At 54.9% G+C, this 16,597-nt stretch overlaps 2 protein-coding genes across 2 annotated transcripts in view; one reads left to right on the plus strand and one right to left on the minus strand.

The window, feature by feature from the left end:
- Rhbdf2 (rhomboid 5 homolog 2) overlaps positions 1-12,832 on the plus strand; it is a 25,840-nt gene extending 13,008 nt beyond the window's left edge. Inside the window, exons 2-18 of the mRNA XM_045158660.1 lie at positions 2,361-2,517; positions 3,526-3,650; positions 4,186-4,381; positions 4,461-4,664; positions 5,531-5,659; positions 5,929-6,047; positions 6,160-6,348; positions 8,450-8,561; positions 8,722-8,796; positions 8,927-9,088; positions 9,392-9,501; positions 9,649-9,712; positions 9,822-9,916; positions 10,211-10,286; positions 10,418-10,518; positions 10,659-10,812; positions 11,575-12,832. Coding sequence (XP_045014595.1) covers positions 2,374-2,517; positions 3,526-3,650; positions 4,186-4,381; positions 4,461-4,664; positions 5,531-5,659; positions 5,929-6,047; positions 6,160-6,348; positions 8,450-8,561; positions 8,722-8,796; positions 8,927-9,088; positions 9,392-9,501; positions 9,649-9,712; positions 9,822-9,916; positions 10,211-10,286; positions 10,418-10,518; positions 10,659-10,812; positions 11,575-11,994 — 2,475 coding nt within the window. The 5' untranslated portion in view covers positions 2,361-2,373 and the 3' untranslated portion in view covers positions 11,995-12,832. The remainder of the gene's footprint in view (positions 1-2,360; positions 2,518-3,525; positions 3,651-4,185; positions 4,382-4,460; positions 4,665-5,530; positions 5,660-5,928; positions 6,048-6,159; positions 6,349-8,449; positions 8,562-8,721; positions 8,797-8,926; positions 9,089-9,391; positions 9,502-9,648; positions 9,713-9,821; positions 9,917-10,210; positions 10,287-10,417; positions 10,519-10,658; positions 10,813-11,574) is intronic.
- Positions 12,833-14,149: 1,317 nt separating this feature from the next.
- Positions 14,150-15,366, minus strand: Aanat (aralkylamine N-acetyltransferase). The gene is made up of 3 exons (XM_004655213.1): positions 15,168-15,366; positions 14,793-14,947; positions 14,150-14,455 (listed from the first exon to the last, which is right to left on the minus strand). The coding sequence occupies exons 1-3, from the start codon at positions 15,328-15,330 to the stop codon at positions 14,150-14,152; spliced, it is 624 nt and encodes a 207-aa protein (XP_004655270.1). The 5' UTR covers positions 15,331-15,366.
- Between the last annotated feature and the right edge of the window lie 1,231 nt (positions 15,367-16,597).

The raw sequence follows: 16,597 nt of genomic DNA on the forward strand, positions 1-16,597 counted from the left end.
GTGGTGGGTGACTTTAACACCCCACTCTCATCAATTGACAGGTCATCCAGGGAAAGAATAAACAGAGAGGCATCTGGACTAAATGAGGTCATAGAAGATATGGACCTAACAGATATATACAGGACATTTCATCCAAAGGCTGCAGAATATACATTCTTTTCAGCAGCACATGGAACATTCTCTAAAATAGACCATATATTAGGACACAAAGCAAATCTTAACAAATTCAGGAAAATTGAAATAATTCCTTGCATTCTATCTGACCACAATGGAATTAAACTACAAATCAGTAGCAAGAAAGGCTATAGAGCATACACAAAATCATGGAAGCTAAACAATACACTACTAAATGATGAGTGGGTCAATGAAGAAATCAAAAAGGAAATCAAAAAATTTATAGAGTCAAATGATAATGAGAACACAACATACCAAAATCTCTGGGACACAATGAAGGCAGTTCTAAGAGGTAAATTTATAGCCTTAAGTGCCTATATTAAGAAATTAGAAAGGTCGCAAGTAAACGACCTAATGCTTCGTCTTAAAGCCTTGGAAAAAGAAGAACAAGGCAAACCAAAAAGTAGTAGACGGGAAGAAATAATAAAGATTAGGGCAGAAATTAATGAAATAGAAACAAAAAGAACAATCCAAAGAATTAATGAAACAAAGAGTTGGTTCTTTGAAAGGATAAACAAGATTGATAAACCCTTAGCAAATCTGACCAAAAGAAAGAGAGAAGAGACACAAATGGTCTCTTAGGCTTCCTCTAGCCTTCATGTTTACACAGGAAGTGCTTTGAACTGTTGAGTCATCTCTCCATCTTCATTTAGAACTTTTAAGCCAAGTATTACATTTTCATGTCTTTATCTATTGTTGTTGTAATTCATACCCGGGACTGTTGTATTGCTTTTATACTGCTTGAATATCCCAAATAAATTTAGAGTTAGGAAAAAAAAAAAAAAAAAAATAAGGAGAGCCAGGCTTGGTGGTGCATGCCTTTAATCCCAGCACTCAGGAGGCAGAGGTAGGAGGATGGCTGTGAAGTTAGCTAGCCTGGGACTACGAAGTGAGTTGCAGGTCAGCCTGGGGTAGAGCGAGACTCTATCTTGAACCTCCTCCCAAAAAATAAGGTAGAGAACAATTGAGGAGTTCACACAGCATCAACCTCTGGCCTCCACACACTTTTTTTTTTTTTTAAATATTTTTACTTCTTTATTTGCAGGCATAGAGAGAGAAGAGATGCAGAGAGAAAGAAAGTATAGGTGTGCCAGGGCCTCCAGCCACTGCAAATGAACTCCAGACACATGTGCCCCCTTGAGCATCCAGCTTACGTGGGTCCTAGGGAATTAAACCTGGGTCCTGAGGCTTCACAGACAAACGCCTTAACTGCTAACCCATTTCCCCAGCCCTCCACACACTCCTCTTGCACATGGAAAAAAAAAAAAAATGTCATGGGCTGAAGCGATAGCTTAGCAGTTAAGGCACTTAACCTACAAAGCCCAAGGATCTGGGTTCAATTCCTCAGTACCCACAAAGCCAGATGCACAGGGTGATAACATACATCTGGAGTTCATTTGCAATGTCTGGAGGTTCTGGCACACCCATTCTCTCTATCTCTATCTCCGCCCTGAAATAATAAATAAAATATTTAAATTAACAAAAAAAGCCGGGCATGGTGGTGTACGTCTTTAATCCCAGCACTCAGGAGGCCGAGGTAGAAGGATCAGCATGAGTTTGAGGCCACCCTACATAGTGAATTCCAGGTCAGCCTGGGCTAGAGCGAAACTCAACCTTGGGGGAAAAACGGGGGGGGGGGGGGCTGGAGAGATGGCTTAGAGGTTAAGGCACTTGGCTGCAAAGCCAAAGGACCCAGGTTCGATTTCCCAGAACCCATGTAAGCCAGATGCACAGGGTAGCACATGTGTCTGGAGTTTGTTTGCAGCAGCTGGAGGCCCTGGTGTACCATTTTCTCTCTCTCCCTCTCAAATACATAAAAATAATTTAATTTTTTTTAAAAGGCTAGGTATGGTGGCACACACCTTTAATCCCAACACTCAGAAGGCAGAGGTAGGAAGATCACCATGAGTTCGAGGACAGCCTGGGATTACATAGTGAATTTCAGGTCAGCCTGAGCTAGAGTGAGACCCTATCTTGAAAAAAAGAGAAAGAAAGAAAGAAAGAAAAGAAAAAACTTCAAGGTTCTCTTCCCAACCAGGTGTGTGGCCTGGTTGCCAGCTCTAGAAAGAGGTTTAAGACAACATGAGTCGTGTTGGTGCTGGCCCTGGGCCACCTTCCCTAGTGCCAGGGTCCCCACAGCCCTTGTTGGGTCCTGCAGCTCTGCACCATCCATGTCTCCCTTCCAGCACTCTGTCCACCATGGCCTCAGCTGACAAGAATGGCGGGAGCCTCTCCTCTGTGTCCAGCAGCCGCCTGCAGAGCCGGAAGCCACCCAACCTGTCCATCACCATCCCACCACCTGAGGCCCAGGCCTCCGGCGAGGCGGCCAGCATGCTGCCGGAGGTGAGGGGCTAGCCCGGAGCTCACTGCCCTGTTTGCAGGCAACCGATGTGCTCACGTGACACCCAGACGGTTCTAGTTCCTAACAGGCCTGTTCTCCCTGGATCACCACTGCCTTACAGAGTCATGGCTTGGGCCCAAAATATCACAGGCGACAAGGTCTAGAACTTGGTCTGGCAGCTGAGGGGACAAGAAGCTCTGTCCTTGAGAAAAGGCTCCCCGACAAGCTTAGGGGTGCTATTTGCATCCCCCCGCCCGGACTCCCTGCGCCCCTCTTCTAAGGAGCATGCACTGTGTTGGCCTGAGTAGGGCACAGGGTCCCACAGCCACAGCAGCCCACCATTGCAGTGCCTGGCTTCTCCTGAGGATAGGGAATGGGGTAGTGTTTACATCTATCTGGAATCCTACTCCATAAAGAGCTCATTGAGAGCAGGCCCCAAATAGCGTGGGCTTCCCGCACGACTCGGGACATAAAGGGGAGCTATGTTGGCACCACCCGCTTACCCCAAGAGCTTTGCAGAACATACAGCAGTGGGCCAGACTCTCCTGGGTCGTGGGCAGGCCCTGGATGCGGAGGGCGTGCTGAGTTTCACTGGAAAACGCTAGAAAATGTTGACTTTCAAATTTGGAATAAGGAGCTAGAGAGATGGCTTAGCGATTAAGGAGTTTGCCTGCAAAGCCAAAGGAGCCAGGTTCAGTTCCCCTAAACCCAGGGTGGCACGTATGTCTGCAGTTCGTTTGCAGTGGCTGGAGGCCCTGGAGCGCCCATTCTCACTCTATCTACCCCTCCTCAAATAAATAGATAAAATGTTACATTTGGAATGAAGGGCTGAGGACATAGTTCAGTGGTGGAGTGTTTGCATTGCATGCTTCCATTCCCAGCACTGCAAGAAATAAATAGTCAGTTGGGCGTGGAAGTGGTTGAGGGGTGGCAGGGTCTCCTTGTGCCCTGCGCTTTCCCTCCAGGAGGCTGAGGCTGGAGTTGTACACTCACCCCCTGACTTCCTGCAGAGGCCCAAGAACCCAGCCTACGTGAAGAGCGTCAGCCTTCAGGAACCACGGGGACGATGGCAGGACAGCACAGAGAAACGCCCGGGCTTCCGCCGTCAGGCTTCCCTGTCCCAGAGCATCCGCAAGTGAGTGCCCCCCCCCCCCCCCACCAGTGACCTGGAGGTTCTAAGCCCCTGCGCCGCCCTGGGTGTGGGCTCTGTGTCCCCTTTCTGGAAGGCATAACCGGGGCTAGTGTGCAACATCGCCCTCTAGAGGTGAAATGCCATAACCTACCTTCCTGGCATAGAAGAAACAGGTGTCCAGGGATATGTGTCTTCTAGAAAGTTGTGTGTGCAGGCCCAGAAGCTCCAAGGAGATGGGGACGAGACCCTACAGAGTGACTCCCAGAGGCCTTCCAGCCATGTCCCTCATGGTACAGTTAGACCTTGCTGGAGGCTCAGGGAAAGCAAATCCCCTGCGCACCAGAAGATGCACAAGTACAGTACGCAATCACTTGCATTGTGCGAGCCTTATGGCCCCTCCCCAGCATGTACATGAACCATGTCTTGCACACTCACCCCGCTCCATGTGCACACGCACCCTCCCCCTCACACGTCCTCACGTTCTTGACGTGCGTTCAGGTGTGTGCACGCTCCCACCCACACGCATTTTGCTCCCCAGGGGCACGGCCCAGTGGTTCGGTATCAGTGGCGACTGGGAAGGCAAGCGGCAGCATTGGCAGCGCCGCAGCCTGCACCACTGCAGCGTGCGCTATGGCCGGCTCAAGGCCTCGTGCCAGAGGGACCTGGAGCTGCCCAGCCAAGAGGTGCCATCCTTCCAGGGTACTGAGTCTCCAAAACCCTGCAAGATGCCTAAGGTGGGTTCCTTGGGGTTGGGGGTGGCTGGATGGTTCTCCAGGGCCCCAGGCAACCCTGCTCATCCTCTGTTCCTTGCAGATCGTGGATCCTTTGGCCCGTGGCCGGGCCTTCCGCCACCCAGACGAGGTAGACCGGCCGCATGTGCCCCACCCACCGCTGACCCCGGGAGTCCTGTCTCTCACCTCCTTCACCAGTGTCCACTCCGGCTACTCCCACCTGCCCCGCCGCAAGAGGATGTCCGTGGCTCACATGAGCTTCCAGGCGGCCGCCGCCCTCCTCAAGGTGAGGCCCTTGGTGCAGGCTGTGCCTCTTCCCAACTCCCCAGCCCACCCTGATGCTGGCTACGCATCAGGGCAGTGAGACTGTACACCCAGAGCTGGCTTTGTCCCCTGGGCCCCAGATTCCCCCATGAGCCCCCCCCACTGCCAGTGGCCATCTGATTTTGGAAGCCAGTTTCTGTACTGACTCATGAGCCAAGGAAGTAGAAAATGAGACGTTCCTGAAGCCTCTGTTATGTGGCCAGCATGGTGGGTGGTGACCAAGATGGGGGGGATGTCACCGTAGAGGGACATCAGTTCGGGAGAGGGGCTAGTATCAGGGAAGGTATCGAGCTGAGCCCAGGAAAATGAGGAAACATTCCCCAGGGGAGGAAAAGGGCAAATGGCATTCTTAGCAGAGAGAGTGGGCTAGGCCAAGGCCTGGAGGTTGGAGGGGGGGAACCTGTTACTTTGGGGAGCAGCGATTTGATGTGAGGTTAGGGAGGGCATTTATGATAAGAGCAGCAGGCGATAGGAGTCAGACAGGTGGCGAGGACTCATGTGCTGGGCCAAGAGGCAGAAGTGGGGACGTGGCCCAAGACTTGAAAGCAAGGCTATGGAATAGGGTTGCCGTGAGAATTGGGGTGTCAGCTGCTTGAGTCAGCAGGCAGAAGAGGGCCGCAGAGGAGCCCACTCCAAAGTGAAGGAAGTGGCCCCGTCCTGGCCGCCCTTTCTCAGCAGCGACTTTGTCCCATCCACCATGGCGACATTCCATGTTTGGGCAGGATCCCACCTATCACTGTGCCAGGGGAGCGGACTTGGCTGCTCCTTTGGTTGCAGGGTCCTGGGCTGCCCCTGGTCCTGACGTTTATGCCTTTGCCCTACACATAGGGCCGCTCGGTGCTCGACGCCACGGAACAGCAATGCCGGGTGGTCAAACGCAGCTTCGCCTACCCCAGCTTCCTGGAAGAGGACGCGGCCGACGGGGCGGATACCTTCGACTCTTCCTTTTTTAGTAAGGCAAGCATGGAGTGTGGCCCTCTGGATGGGGGTGGGCTGATTTGGGAGCTGGGAGAGGTAATCTTGGTCCAAACGTCCGTTGGCAGGTTTGGGGTATGCCTTGCATAGTCTGGCATCTGGCATGGGGATAGCACCCCCTGAGAAAACCACCCCCAGGGTTGACAGGCGTGTGGCTTCCCCTTTCATCCTGAAGAGAGTGTCCAGCCTTGTCCTGTCCTTGAATGGGGACAGTTACTCCTTACATTGGCTTGTCACGTCTCCCACCACAGGAAGAAATGAGCTCAATGCCGGACGATGTGTTTGAGTCTCCCCCACTCTCTGCCAGCTACTTCCGAGCCATCCCACGCTCAGCCTCCCCGGTCTCCCCCGAAGGGGTGCGGATCCCACTGTAAGTGCAAGGGTGGGGTCTCTCCAGCACCCAGCCCCATGCCTTACCCCAGCTCCTGTTCCTGCTGAGCCCCTAGCAGTGTGCTCAGGCTGAGAGCTACTGTCCCCTCAAGGAAAGACTACAGCCAGGCCCCAGTGGCCCGGCGTGGCAAGCGCATTGCTTCCAAAGTGAGGCACTTCGCCTTTGACCGGAAGAAACGGCACTACGGCCTGGGCGTGGTGGGCAACTGGCTGAACCGCAGCTACCGCCGCAGCATCAGCAGCACCGTTCAGCGGCAGCTGGAGAGCTTCGACAGCCACCGGTGAGCCCCGGGAGCGGGCTGGGGTCCAAGAACCTCCAGGAGCAATGCCTGGGCCTTCACCCAAAGCACATCTTCTCATTCAGCAAGCATTTTTTAAAAATTTTAATTTATTTATTAGAGAGAGAGAGAATGAGTGCACCAGGGCCTCTAGCCACAGCAAATGAACTCCAGATGCGTGTGCCACCATGTGCATATGGCTTACAAGGGACCTGGAGAATCGAACCTGGGTCCCTAGGCTTTGCAGGCATGTGCCTTAACTGCTAAGCCATCTCTCCAGCCCTTAGCAAGCATTTCTAAAGCACCTGCACAGGTCAGATGTATGATGACAGTCTCAGAGGCGTACCTCTGCTCAAGGAACGGCATGCTGACTGAGAAGGACCCACAGGCGTTTACTGTCTAGCCAGTTGCTGGGCCTGCACCCCAGCCCAGCTTCCAAGAGATAACCAGTAAACATTCGTGGAGCACCACCCACACAGGCTCTGGAACAGAGCCCCAAGAGAAGAGCCTGGGTCGGGCAAGTTGGGTCAGAGTGACAGTTAGAAATTGGAGCCGCAGGACTGGGGAGGTGGCTCAGTGGATAAAGCACTGGCCACACAAGCGTAAGTACTCAAGTTCCAATCCCCAGAACCCATGTAAACCTGCAGACCACAGCCAGCATCTGTAATCCCAGCGCACCTATGACAAGCAGGAAGGTAGAGTCAGGAAAATCCCGCTGGAAGGTCAGGGGCCTCTGGCCTGACAAACCTGACGAGCAAGGGGCAGCCCCGCCTCAAGTGAGGCGGAAGCAAGGACTGGCCTGGAAGCTGTCCTCAGCTCTCCGCACGCTCGCCTTCGCACGCACACAGCTGCACTCACACACTTGCTTGCACCCACAAAGCCAATTGAAGCTGTGAAGCCGGGCATGGTGGCACATACCTGTAATCTGTCCCTCGGGAGTTGGAAGCAGGACAGTCAGGATTTCAAGGCCAGCCTCAGCTGATTAATGAGTCTGAGGCCAGCTTGGGCTACATGAGACACCCCCCCCCCATTTTAGGAAATAAGAAGTTGGAGCTGTGACTGAGGGATTGTGGTGGAACATAGACCTTGAAGGAAATCAGAGTTGTAACCCAATGCACATCAGACCTCAAATTGTTAAACAAGTGAACAATGACAGGTGCGACCCATATCCTAGAGAAGAAGGGTGACCAGCTGGAGCGGAGGGCACTGCCAGGGCAACCCGAGTGACGAGAAATGGGTGAAGCTTCTGAGGGGATGGGAGTGTTACGCACACAGGCCCTCGAATTTGGAGGCCGTGGCTTACACCAGAAATTGTAAATGATGAGGGTAGACAGGCAAGCAAGATTTTGCAGTCAGCATGGGCACTGGAAGGTCACCACGGGTTTTAAGATGGGAAAAAGCTGTGTAAGTGGGTTCTGTGAAAACCCGGGTTTGACTTCCCAGTACCCACGTAAGTAAGGTGGCGGATGCATCTGGAGTTCGTTTGCAGTGGCTAGAGGCCCTGGCGTGCCCATTCTCTCTCTCTGCCTCTTTCTCAACTAAATAAAGAAGTAAAATAAAAAGATGAGAGAGAGACACTTGTATCTTAAAAGTTGCTCTGGGCTGGGCGTGGTGGCACACGCCTTTAATCCCAGCACGCAGGAGGCAAAGGTAGAAGGATTGATGTGAGTTTGAGGTCACCCTGAGACTACAGAGTGAATTCCAGGTTAGCCTAGGCTGGAGAGAGACCCTACCTTAGGAGGAAAAAACAAAAAAAACAAAACAAAACAAAAAAACCAAAGTTGCTATGGGGACTGGGGAAACGGCTCAGAAGTTAAAGGCTCTTGCTTGCATAGCCTGATGGCCTGGGCTCAATTCTTAGTACCCACGTAAAGGCGGATGCACAAAGTGGCATGTGCATCCGGAGCTTGTTTGCAGTGGCAAGCAGCTCTGGTGTGCCCATTCTCTACCCTGACCTGCAAATAAGTAAGGAAATAAATAAATACAGTGAGCAAGGCTGAGCTGAGGTGACTAGAGCAGAGAACCCAGGGGACTTTGATGTGCCCAGTGAGGCTGAGGGCAGAGCATGAGCTCTGCCCGGCTGACCTGAGGCCTCTTCCCGCAGGCCCTATTTCACCTACTGGCTGACCTTCGTCCACATCATCATCACACTGCTGGTCATTTGTACCTATGGCATCGCGCCCGTGGGCTTTGCCCAGCATGTCACTACGCAGCTAGTGAGTCTCCTCCCAGGGGTCCCAGCTGCCCTCTCTCACCACAACACCGCCCCCCCTCGCCCAAGTGGAGGTGCTCAGGCCTTGATCCTTCCTGAAAGCTCCACGCTGGGGACACTGCCCAGCCTCCTCCTCCCCCCCCTCAGATCCGCCTCTGTGACAGGTCCTGAGGAACAAGCGAGGCTATGAAAGTGTGAAATACACCCAGCAGGAGAACTTCTGGATCGGCCCCAGCTCGGTGAGGCCCAGGCAGGGTGAGGGAGGGGGGGAGGCATGCATCTAAGCAGGGAGCCCTGTGTTCTTTTGCCTGGTGCTGGGCAGGTGAGCAGTTGCCACTCCTGGCTCACCAGCCCCTCCCCTAACCCCAGATCGACCTGATTCACCTGGGAGCCAAGTTCTCGCCCTGCATCCGGAAGGACCATCAGATTGAGCAGCTGGTGCAGCGGGAGCGGGACTCAGAGCGGGACTCGGGCTGCTGCGTCCAGAACGACCACTCGGGCTGCATCCAGACCCAGAAGAAGGACTGCTCGGTGGGGTGTGGCCCTTGACCCGCCCTGCCTGTCATGCGGGGGTCGGGGGGGGGGGCTTTAAGAGCAATGCCTGCCTTCCTGCCCCACACGCCCTTGGCCAGAGCAGGAGGGTAGGTACTACTGCCAAATGGCCACTGTCCTCCCAGTTTTTGAGAAGTAAAAGCCAGTCTTGGGGACAGAGTGGAGTCAGGGTTGTACCTGAGCCCTGGGCAAGTAGAAAATACCTTTGTCCTGGAAGGCCCCCTGCCCATACCCACTGGGTGACATTGTCCCGGCGTGACCAGTCCGTCTCTGCCCTCCCAGGAGACTTTGGCCACCTTTGTGAAGTGGCAGAATGATACTGGGCCTCTCATGGATGAAGCAGATCTGGGCCAGAAGCAACCGTCAAGGGTTGTGTGCCACCAGGATCCCAGGTACAGCTTAGAGCCACCCACGGGTCCCTAGTAGCCCACAGCTGTGTGAGGTGCCCCCCCCCCCCGTGGTACTGATGAGTGGGTGTGGTGGACCGGGCTGCCCCCGCCATCCTCACTTGGCCCAATCTGATTGATCGCGGCCTCCAGGACGTGTGAGGAACCGGCCTCCAGTGGCGCCCACATCTGGCCTGATGACATCACCAAGTGGCCGGTGAGTGAGTGAGTGAGTGAGTGAAGGGCGTAGAAGGTGGTCGAGGGAGGCTGCGGGCGCTTTGCCCCTTGACACCCAGGCCTGCCCACGTCGGGGCCCTTCTCTGCAGATCTGCACAGAGCAGGCCCGAAGCAACCGCACACGCTTCCCGCATATCGACTGTGAGATCAAGGGCCGACCCTGTTGCATTGGTACCAAGGGCAGGTGAGCCAGTACCCGCCCCCCTGCCTGCCTCCCCAGGCTGTGGTCTTCCTGTGGGTATCGGCTCTCCTTCCATAAGCATTGCCACCCCTTCCCCCCGGGCTGACAGGACCGTGACTGTCCCTCCTTCCCCTGATCCCTGCTCACCCAGGATGAGTCGAGGAAAGGCGAAAGGGGAGTTTGCTATAAGGTGGCGGGCTCCCCTTCCTGCCTGCTGTGGCCAGTACTGGGTTCCAGCCTAGGTGGGCAGAGTTTCTCAGGGCTCTAATGGCCCCTTCCTCTCCTTCCTGCCTACAGCTGTGAGATCACCACGCGGGAGTATTGTGAGTTCATGCATGGCTATTTCCACGAGGAGGCGACGCTATGTTCCCAGGTGGGCAAGGGCTGTTGGGCTGGACACAGGAAGCTGGACACTGCGGTGCACACCTGGCCCTTCCCACTTCAAGACTTCACACACAGCCTGACCCTCAGGTAGCACTGACCGCCTTGTGCCCCCAATCCCAGGTGCACTGTTTAGACAAGGTGTGCGGGCTGCTGCCTTTTCTCAACCCCGAGGTCCCCGACCAGATCTACAGGCTCTGGCTGTCTCTGTTCCTGCATGCTGGGTAAGAGTCTCCACCGCCCATTGCCCCCATACACACACCTCAGACTCCCTGGAGTCCTGGGCCAGGGCCTCAGTTGCTCCTACTGGGTGCCTGGCCAGTGCCCATGGGCACTTGGTGACCCTTGGTATTCCCACCCCCAGTGTGGTCCACTGCCTTGTGTCCGTGGTCTTCCAAATGACCATCCTACGGGACCTGGAGAAGCTGGCTGGCTGGCACCGCATCTCCATCATCTTCATCCTCAGCGGCATCACAGGCAACCTAGCCAGCGCCATCTTCCTCCCCTATCGGGCAGAGGTATGGAGTTGGGACACAAGGGCAGGGGGAGTGGGACAAGCCCCCCCCCCCCTTGGGCCTACTGGCATTTGACACGTGGGGATGTCCTGTTTCCTGCCCTGTCCTCCTCCACCCCAGGCTCTGCTGCAGGTCCACCACACACCTCCCATGCCAGGTTTAAGTGCAGATGGACCGCTAAGCCTGGGGCTTATTGACTGGTCCCTTAATTCCTGGCCAGAAGGAACAGTGATACTCTTGATTGAGTTATTAGGGATCCCAACCCCCACCCTACTCAGTGAAATCCCCCGTTGAGGCCATTCCTGACTTACAGAAGTGTCAGTCTTTTGCGTCGTAGCTGTGCATAGTGGCATACCTCCACCCCCAGCATTCAGGAGGCAGAGGTAGGAGGATGGTGGGAGTTCCAGGCCACCCTGAGACTCCATAGTGAATTCTAGGTCAGCCTGAGCTAGAGCGAGACCCTACCTCAGAAAAACGACAAAAAAAAAAAAACAAAAAACGGCAGTCTTTCGTTGTGCGAAATCTGAGTCAGTCTGCTTGTTCTAGTTTCTCCCTTGAGCACCTACCTGTCTGTTGCCCATGGGGAGCAGGCTGCTTTGTGCTAAGCACATGGGGTCCACACCTGATGTTTGTGTTTGCTGCAAAGATGGGTGAGGCAAGCCCAAGGGCTCCCACTGCATCCCCTGCCCCAGGCGGGCCTCGAAGTTATGCTTCCTGTCTGGGACCCAGAGGCAAGATGCTACCTCTTCCCCTCCCTTCCCCCAGGTGGGCCCAGCCGGGTCACAGTTCGGCCTCCTCGCCTGCCTGTTCGTAGAGCTCTTTCAGAGCTGGCAGCTCCTGGAGCGGCCCTGGAAGGCCTTCTTCAACCTGTCGGCCATTGTGCTCTTCCTGTTCATCTGCGGCCTCCTGCCCTGGATCGACAACATCGCCCACATCTTCGGCTTCCTCAGCGGCCTGCTGCTGGCCTTTGCTTTCCTGCCCTACATCACCTTCGGCACCAGTGACAAGTACCGCAAGCGAGCCCTCATCCTGGTGTCGCTGCTGGTCTTTGCTGGCCTCTTCGTCTCCCTGGTCCTCTGGCTCTACTTCTGCCCCATCAACTGGCCCTGGATGGAGTACCTCACCTGCTTCCCTTTCACTAGCCGCTTCTGTGAGAAGTACGAGCTGGACCAGGTGCTGCACTGACCGCTGACCCGCTGGGCACTGACCACGCACAGACGGTGTCTGCGCTAGCCTACCTGTCCGCAGAGACTTGTGGGCAGGGTCCTGGGCCCGGGTGCTTGCGCCACCCAGCAAAGCTGACTCCGTGTGAGACAGCTGGTAACAGCAGGTTCTCCAGGGAGGTGAGGCCTCCCTTTCCTCAGGCCTGAATGTTCTTGGCCCAAGCATGGGGACACACACAATACCTGCTTCTCCAGAGCTCATGTCTCAGGCCCCTTTTCTCAACCCCTTGAGGAATGCTCTTTTTTTTTTTTTTCCTCCCCCAGGGTCCTGGGCTGCCTCTGCAGTGCAGGTACCATCTTCCTACTGTCACTGGGACTGGGGCTCATTAAGTGCAGATGTTTCCTCAGTTGCTCCCAGGGTTGGGGGTCCCCACCATGTTACCATGACCCTCCCCCTTCCTGCTCTATCAGCTCTCCCTGCATCGGCCCATGGACTCAAGCCTGCTCTTAAGCTCCTGGCCAGTGCATTGTGGGAGAAGCCTTGGACATGGTCTTGGGGCAGAGAACAAGCAAAGCATGGCTAGATGGGGACTCTAAGGGCCTTTCTTTTAGCAAAGAGGCCACATCTCAGCCCACCCACCAGCCCTGGCTCTGGCATTGGTATGGGCCACACAGGTTAGCTCTGAAACCAGGGCGTCCTCACTGCCTTTCTTGCTCCAGCTATGTGGGTATGGGCCTGAGCCATCCCAACAGCCTGCTCCCAGGGACGCTAAAGGCTCAGTTGGGACTGGGATTTTTTTTTTTTAAACCAGTTTATATTATGGTCCTAATTTTTAAAGGTAACGCTAACTTTGTATGGATGATGTCTCAGTGTATTAAGTGACTTTATTTGGAAGCATTGCTTTTAACCTCCAAGATCTATTGGAGACTGAAGGCTGGAATTTGGGGGGGGGGGTGCAGGGATCAACAAAGAGCTCAGGAGCAGATTAAAAATCTCTTGTGGGGGGCTGAAGGAATGGCTTAGTGGTTAAGGTCCTTGCTTGCAAAGCCTAAGGACCCATGTTTGACTCTCCAGATCCCACGTTAGCCAGACACACAATGGTTAGACAAGTGCAAGGTTGCACATGCCCACTAGGTGGCATAAGTGTCTGGAGTTTTAGTGCAGTGGCTGAGGCCTTGGTGTGCCAGATCTCTGTCCTTTCTCTAACACCTGTGCACTCTTAAAAAAAAAATCTCAGAAGCTGGGCATGGTATTGACTTTAATACCAGCACATAGGAAGCAGAGATAGGAGGATCACCATGAGTTTGAGGCCACCCTGAGAATATAGAGTGAATTCCAGGTCAGCCTGGGCTACAGTGAGACCCTACCTTGAGAAACCAAAAAACAAAACAACTCTTGGCATGTCTTCAGGGTCTAGTTGAACCAAAAACCGGATTGGGGGGGTCACATGGAAGACTTTCGGGGCCTTCTGAGACAGCAGGGCTGCAAGCTTCCACTCTGTGGTTCCCTCAACTACCCTGACTTTGCTCCGGGGCAGCAAGGGGGCTGGATGTGCTGAGGCATAGCCTGTCATGGTTTAGATGGCCGGCAGGGGCAAAACACTTTACTCCAACCAGACAGCCTGCCCACTCACTGAGCCTACACCTCACTCATGACCCCCCCACCTCATACCCACGAGCCAGGAAGGCACTTCTGGGGCATAGCTGCTTTATTACTGTGGGCAGAGGCACCAGGATAGAAGGGAGACCTGGAGTGGAAAGTGGGGTGCCTAAAGGCAGTGGGGAGTGGCCCTGTAGCACTTCTCTGCCTGGAGTCTGCCACCATTGGCAGGTTCTGGTCCCTCCTCTCGTCCCAGGACTGAGGGAGGGAAGGAATGTCAGCGACTGGGGAGAATTAGGACCCCCAAGGATCAGCACTGGGGCTGGAGGGGCAGACCAGGGTAAAGAGGAGAGGCAGCAGGGACTGAACACCTCCCTCCCCACTGTCCCTGATTCCCAGATCACCCTGGTCTTGGTCTTGGGCACAGTTTAGAAGGTGACTCCTCACTCCTCACCAGCTAGGAATCTGTCTCCACTGCACGCCCCCGTCTCTGCTTGGACAGGCGCCAGGCCGAGAAAGGGCCGATGGGACGGGACGGGCAGAAGCCCCTTGCTTGCAGCCAGGTGAGCAGCACGGCTCAGCAGCCGCTGTTCCTGCGCAGGAAGGCGTGGCCCCGCAGCGAGCACTGGAGCTCCGTGAAGGTGAGGGAGCCCACGGTGACCGCGCACGGGCCCACGGCCTGGAAGCCACACTTCTCGTAGAACGACACCAGCACGTCCTCACACATGAGCACAGCCCGGCGCACCGCGGGGAGGCTGCCCAGGTGGTACAGGTAGCGCCACAGCAAGATGGAGCCCTTGCCCTGCTGCCGGAAGGTGCGATGCACCGCCAGCACGTGCAAGTGGGCTGTGTGGCCTTCAGGCCTGTGCAGCGTCAGGGACTCCTGGGGACCGACGAGCAAGGGACAGAGGTCTAGGTCATCTTTGCTGACACCGGTTCCCCCAAACCACCCAGTCCATACTGAGAACAAGTGTCCCCCGAGTGCCTCTAGTCGGGGCTTCCTTCCCACCCAAGCGGAACCCCGGCTGAAAGACACCACAGTCTCATGAAGAAAACTTAAGGAAGGCCTTTGAGGCCTCAACGGGCTAGGCCAAGGGCTCTTGCCCCTGGGAGGAATCCTGTGGACTGCGTTCAATCTCTGGTTCTAGATGAAATTCTACCCAACCTCTTTAACAGAGCCTTCTAAGAAAAAGCCAGGTGCCTCAGCTTCCTGCACTCACCTGAGTGAGTCTCTCCTCATCCCAAAGTGAGCCGATGATGAAGGCCACCAGGCGACCCTCCTCAAACCAGCCTAGGGACAGCTCAGGACACAGAGTCAGGAAGTGTTGGATGTCATCCAAGTCGAGAGGGCAGACGCCCGAGACAGAGATAAAGGCTGTGGCAGAAGGCAAGGGCGGGTGACCATCTGCTGCCCATGCACACAAATGGTCACTCACATGCCCTCTTTCCCCCAGGAATGCAGGTGAATTGAGATTGTTTCCTGAGCTTTCTAGAACACTCATGCAGTGGGAGCCTCTGGGACTCGGCCCCCCAAGGGCAGGAGCCTCGGATGACAACTGGGCTAGCTCTGAGCACCCTCCTGCAAGTATGCTCACCTTCACGTTCGATCTCGAACACACTGACAGCATCCTTGGGGGTGAGGCAGCGGAATTCACTGGCAGGGAGCGTGTGGCGCCTCTGGCAGCCTGGAGACTCCGAGGTCCCAGGTGGTAGGTGTAAGACCTCAGGTTTCAGGGGCTGGATGCTCAGCATAGACATCCTGGCTACTGGCACCTTTCTGGGATGCCCCGACTTTGGAAGTGGGCCCTGAGCACCTGTCAGAGCACAGCAAGGGTCAGGGGCCTGCCCCTCATCTTCAAAGAAGCAAGTCAGGTAGCTGACACATCCGGCTTCTTTTTGGGTGGGACCCCCCCCCCCCCAAAGCAATGGTATCTGCAACTGCGAACATTCGGGCTAGTTTCTCACTTTCCCGCTCAGCCAGAGGCCACGGAGAGAATCCCTCAAAAGCTCCAGATTCTAAAGCCGATCATGGTGGCTCTCGTGTTTAATCCCAGCACTTGGGAGGCAGAGGCGGGAGGGTTGCCGTGAGTTCAAGGCCAACCTGAGACTACATAGTGAATTCCAGGTCAGCCTGGAATTCTAGAGTGGGGCCCTACCTTGAAAAAAAACAAACAAGAACAACAACAAAAAAAGCTCCAGATTCTGGTTTCACTGCCGACCCAGGGAAACTGAGCCTTGAGAGACTGTGGTAGAGATGGTCAGAGCCAGGGGTACCCCAACACTGCTGCTCAAGGGAACAGTGGGGCCAGGGTACCTGAGCCACCTCGGACCTTTTTTTAAAAAAATTTTTTATTTATTTATTTGAGAGCAACAGACACAGAGAGAAAGACAGATAGAGGGAGAGAGAGAGAGAATGGGCACGCCAGGGCTTCCAGCCTCTGCAAACGAACTCCAGACGCCTGCGCCCCCTTGTGCATCTGGCTAACATGGGACCTGGGGAACCGAGCCTCGAACCGGGGTCCTTAGGCTTCACAGGCAAGCGCTTAACCGCTAAGCCATCTCTCCAGCCCACCTCAGACCATTTCTACTAAAACTCTGACATGCACGGGTGCCTGTCACACCTGCCCAAAGGAAGACTTCCAGTCCTTTGCATGTGACATGGTTGGTTGATAGCTTTTTAAGCAGCCTCAGACCTCAGTCCAGGAGGGAAAAAGCTCTCTAATCCAAGTGAGTCTTAGGGAGTCTCCATGTTTATGCAGCCAGCCTCAGATTCAACAGGCATACAGGGTAGGGGATGGGGGCTGCTTAGAGAGTCAGGGCTGGAAAGGGATGGGGAAAGAGAGGAGCAGGTGTGGGGCACATGTAGGACACTGCCCACCCCTGGGTGAGGTTCCTTAGATGTGCCCGTGTGAGTGCCCTCTTTCTCATGACTCCCTGCAGAGTGGTGGTTCTTAGGGAGTCTATCCCCACCCCCTGCTGCCTTTAAAGACACTTAAGAGAGAGCCAGGGTGGGCTGGGGAGATGG

This window comes from Jaculus jaculus, chromosome 9, assembly GCF_020740685.1.
Source record: "Jaculus jaculus isolate mJacJac1 chromosome 9, mJacJac1.mat.Y.cur, whole genome shotgun sequence".
In the NCBI taxonomy this organism is placed as follows: domain Eukaryota; kingdom Metazoa; phylum Chordata; class Mammalia; order Rodentia; family Dipodidae; genus Jaculus; species Jaculus jaculus.